This window comes from Limulus polyphemus, unplaced genomic scaffold (genome assembly GCF_000517525.1).
Source record: "Limulus polyphemus unplaced genomic scaffold, Limulus_polyphemus-2.1.2 Scaffold6690, whole genome shotgun sequence".
In the NCBI taxonomy this organism is placed as follows: Eukaryota; Metazoa; Arthropoda; class Merostomata; order Xiphosura; family Limulidae; genus Limulus; species Limulus polyphemus.
In genome coordinates this window covers 12,841-17,961 of record NW_013672300.1, presented here as the reverse complement: position 1 = coordinate 17,961, position 5,121 = coordinate 12,841, and the positions used below count along the sequence as shown (strand labels likewise).

Here is a 5,121-nt window from a genome sequence, read left to right as displayed (position 1 = left end):
CGACATGCTAGGCTTCTTGCTATACTCTGTGACTACATGCTAAGCTTCTTGCTATACTCTGTGACAATATGCTAAACTTCTTGCTATACTCTGTGACGACATGCTAAGCTTCTTGCTATAGTCTTTGACGACATGCTACGCTTCTTGCTATACTCAGTGACTATGTGCTAAACTTATTAGACCCTGTGACTACATGCATCTCTCTCATAAGCATCAAGCAAGAAAATTACCCTGTCTCAACTTAGAAATTCCTCAACAAAGAATTTTCTAAATTTATGTTTCACAATATTCTTTAACGAAATGAAGCTTGTTGCTTCTTTTTTCTTACAAACCTTTTGCAAACCAACATATTTATCTCCTAGAGTCAGCATACAGTTAGATAGGAACCAAGACTAAAACAGTTTAAATGTCTGTCAGGAGTTTTACACAAACAATTTCACTCAAAATTAGGTCACATAATGAAAAGAAAAAAGCATTTTATTTAACAGCTTATAAACATAAACGAAATTTTATTGTGTTTTAATAAAAAGTGGTTGTTCTTATTGTAAGTGCTATATATGATTTAAAATAAAATATACTTTTGTTGATGAAAAATATCCTACTTAATTTACCAGCACACATTTTACTGGGGAGTACACAACTTTATTAATGGCATTTGAACATTAGAATACTATAAATGTATGAATATTACAATGCTGTAACTGCAACCTGTTCTCATCATGGAGAATGGGAGACGATTAGAACTAATAACTTACTCTTCAAAACATTGTCCATATGAGCTCATTAGTCTCATTCCCACTTCTCCAAGTTGTTTACGAACAAAATTAGCTGCAACATCTGGAAAGTAGTCATTTTTCTGTAGTTAAATAAACATCTTGTACTTCTGGTGAGTAAAAACAAAAATGCTTGAATGATATTAACAGACATTTTCAAAATTTAAATAAAAAGCTTACTTCTGATGAGTAAAATAAATGTTTGTATGATTAGTGGGATGAATAGCTAAAATAACTGTGCATTTTGCAATAAAAGCATCAAATTTGGCTAATTTCAACTACATGTCAAAGTGCTTATTTTTAGATTGGAAGGAATCACGAACTCCACTATAGGTGAGGCTAGGCAACCGTTAGGGAAATGACATAATTGTACGGCTTAATACCGGCCACCAGCAACAAAAGGTGACTGAATCCTTTGATTAAAGTGCAAGAGAGTGACTTAAAAATGTATTTATAGTATTTTGTGATTTTCTAAAGACAGTAACCAAAAATATAGTTTACCCTACATTTCTGAAAAAAATTACTTTATTTACACATCTTTACAATAAGACTGCCAATTGAGAAGTGATTATGGGCTGCAAGATTAGAGAAGGCACTAGTTACAATAGGGGTTGACAGCACTCTTATTGCTGGAGGGTTGCTGTGCAATCATTTGTATGTCAGTATGCAGAAATAAGTGGGAGTATCAAAGTTCGTGGCAAGTGAAAAATTTGTGCTGATAGAGGGCAATATAAGTCTAGAAAAGCTAAGCAGAAAGAGGCAAAAAATGCAAAAATGTAAAATGATACATCACCAAGTAATTATATCATGAGTTACCAGAAAACAGACTAAATTTGTCTTTCAGTGATTATCTTGACACCTGCTGCAGCTGTATAACTTGATTCAGGGTACAGTATGATATGTGATGTACTGTATTTCACTTCTGAAAATCATCAGAAAACAGTGTAAATGAGTCTTTCAGTGATTATCTTGACACCTGTTGCAGCTATATAACTTGATTCAGGGTACAGTATGCTATGTGATGTGCTGTATTTTACTACTGAAAATAGAAAATTCACACCATCGTTCATATACCATACTATTTCTTATGATGTGAAGGATATCATAATTAGTTCTGTGAGCACTTCACATGAGCATAGGCCAGTTCATTGCAGAGCAGCTCTGTTGCACTTGCAAAGACTGCTGCATCCCTTTTTGCAGCCACAGCAGAGGAGCATGCTTCATTCATCTCCAGTTAAAAGGTGAAGAAAGCACAGGTAATGGATCCTGCATCTGGCCTCATACGTGCTCACTTTGGTAGGCAGCTCACTACATGTAGCTCGAGTGCTGCCATGCGTGTCCACCTTGGTAGGCAGCTCACTTGACATGTAGCTCGAGTGCTGCCATACGTGTCCACCTTGGTAGGCAGCTTACTTGACAAATAGCTCGAGTGCTGCCACACGTGTCCACCTTGGTAGGCAGCTCACTTGACACGTAGCTCTAGTGCTGCCATACATGTCCACCTTGGTAGGCAGCTCACTTGACATGTAGCTCGAGTGCTGCCATACGTGTCCACCTTGGTAGGCAGCTCACTTGACATGTAGCTCAAGTGCATGTATGTAGGCCGAACTACTGCTAGTGATCTCTTCTTTGGGAACAACTATTTTCTGGCTTCATTGATACCAGTGCATGTGCAGTCATTCATGAGTATAACAAATCTCTCTATGGTCCTCATGCACTCTTCTGACACATGATCTGAGGCTAGACTAAGCAGAGTGTCAGTAAGCTCTGGCAAGGCATTCCATGCTGCCCAGGCAGTTTTCTTGCCATGCCCAACAAAGGTTAGCACAGTGTCACAATCAGTCACTGCATGGAACATTGAAAGGTCAAGTGATTTGTCTTAGCCAAAAGCAGCAGCTGTTTTATGTGTGGCCAGTTATCGGTACCTCTTCCCTGATCTGAAGACTAACCAGAGCTCAAGTTGGACAGGCAATGCCTGGGAAACCATAATGGCAGAAACCATGATATCTGTGTCTACAGTGCATATGAGTATCTTCTGGTGGCTGTATGATGCATGGAACAAGAAGTGGGTGTCTACCTCTTTAAGATTGCATGGCACCAGTAAGACAAGATCCTCTTGACAAGGAACACACAGAACTTGCTATGCATCGGTGGCTATGACTTCCTTGTCCTGTTCCTTTAGTGAACTGATGACATACTTTGAAAGAAAATCAAAGAGTTCCTTCATATTTTCATCCACACACAAAACATTCTGCCAGGTTCCAGGTATGGGTACAGAACCAGTGACACATCTATGCACCCCCTTCCCATGTTTAGCCCTGGCTGTGCTTTTCAGGCTGTCAGGGACATATCTTTCCCAAACCAGGTCAAGGTATTTCATTCATTGAAATTGTGTTTTGACACAGGGGATGAGCACAGGATGAGCATTCTCATCAAATGTCTTTGCAGTTCCTGACTTTAACATTTGGATGGCAACTGCTCCATCTATGATTGTACTGGTGACATCAGAAGGCTGGGAAGTAGCCTCAGCTACACCTTTAAGGCAAACCACAAATCCACACCAACTTCAGAAATGCTTGATAACCTTGATCTGGTGTATTTAGAGATACCTGCTGCATTTTTACTTCCACAAGCACTGCCTTGCAGTTGTCTCTTTTCTGCCCTTTTCAGCATGGTATTGTTAATTTGCAGCATTCATGTTTTATGCCATTTGGCATTGTCGTTGGCTGAAAGACTTTCCTCAACACCATGAACATCATCTAGCCTTGCCAACTGTAAAGTTGTTGGTTGCTCTCCTAGATCATGGAACCTGATTACATTTTTAACCAGTGACTTGTATCCAGTCAGTTTGTCTGGTTCTTTTAATTGACTTGGATAGTGGAGGAGCTCGTTTGTGTCTTCCTGACAAATTATGCATAGTTTCCAGTTTGTTGGGGATGGATTACTTTGTGATATGGATGGCTGTGCTGCCTCCACAAGCTTGAATGTCTGACATTATAAAGTGCATTTACTGACCACCCTCCACTGTTAGTGTACATCTACACTCTACCACCAGGCACCAACACCATATCTACACTTTACACTCTACCACCAGGCACCAACGCCATATCTACACTTTACACTCTACCACCAGGCACCAACTCCATATCTACACTTTACACTCTACCACCAGACACCAATGCCATATCTACACTTTACACTCTACCACCAGACACCAACGCCATATCTACACTTTACACTCTACCACCAGGCACCAACGCCATATCTACACTTTACACTCTACCTAACTAGAGTAATATATACCTAATTATTGAATAATGGAAAGCACTTGAAATGCATCTGTGTTTAAAATATTCAGGAGTCCAAAGTGGTCACCATATATATTGATCTGTGAGTCATGTTTTAAAATATAAAAATGTAATTCTTATACATTTTACTCCATTTAAACTGCATAAGTGAGTGAATGAAAGCTCCAGTTTAAACTGTTTATCATTATGTAATTCTACAGGTACCTGTGTCCAAAATTCAATCCATATTGATGTACATAGTATACATAACACACATTGGCTTCCCACTGCATGTGAAATAATTAATGAGCTCCATGATATAATAATAATTACAGTCAGCATGTATCATTTAAGGTTGTTTTTAATATAGTAGTCCAATATTGTGTATATACATTTTATCATCACGGTGGATGTAATAGTGTATTGCTTATGTTGATATATTTACTTTAAAAAAATGTTTCTTATGTGATATTTCATGGTGAAGATTAGTGTACAGCTATGGTGTTGGTGCCTGATGGTAGAGTGTAAAGTGTAGATATGGTGTTGGTGCCTGATGGTAGAGTGTAAAGTGTAGATATGGTGTTGGTGCCTGGTGGTAGAGTGTAAAGTGTAGATATGGCGTTGGTGCCTGGTGGTAGAGTGTAAAGTGTAGATATGGCGTTGGTGCCTGGTCTCACCAAATCTGATGTTTTTATCAACAAATGCATAATTGTAATAAAAGTTAGCTAAACAGCTGCACTAGATGTTAACAGACTTCACAAAGAAACATGTAGTTCTGCTACTATGACTGTTTATTCAGATGAATTTAAAACAGTAACAGATGACTTCACAAACAAACATGTGGTTTTGTTACTATGACTGTTTATTCAGATCAATTTAAAACAGTAACAGATGACTTCACAAACAAACATGTGGTTTTGTTACTATGACTGTTTATTCAGGTGAATTTAAAACAGTAACAGATGACTTCACAAACAAACATGTAGTTCTGTTACTATGACTGTTTATTCAGATGAATTTAAAACAGTAACAGATGACTTCACAAACAAACATGTGGTTCT

The 5,121-nt window shown here is 38.2% G+C and overlaps 1 protein-coding gene across 2 annotated transcripts in view; it reads right to left on the bottom strand.

Annotated features, from left to right (window-relative positions):
• LOC106473973 overlaps positions 1 to 5,121 on the bottom strand; it is a 32,699-nt gene that overhangs the window by 17,521 nt on the left and 10,057 nt on the right. For both annotated transcript variants that reach the window (XM_022402351.1, XM_022402350.1), the window contains exon 3: positions 756 to 837. In XM_022402351.1, the coding sequence (XP_022258059.1) occupies positions 756 to 837 (82 nt within the window). The remainder of the gene's footprint in view (positions 1 to 755; positions 838 to 5,121) is intronic.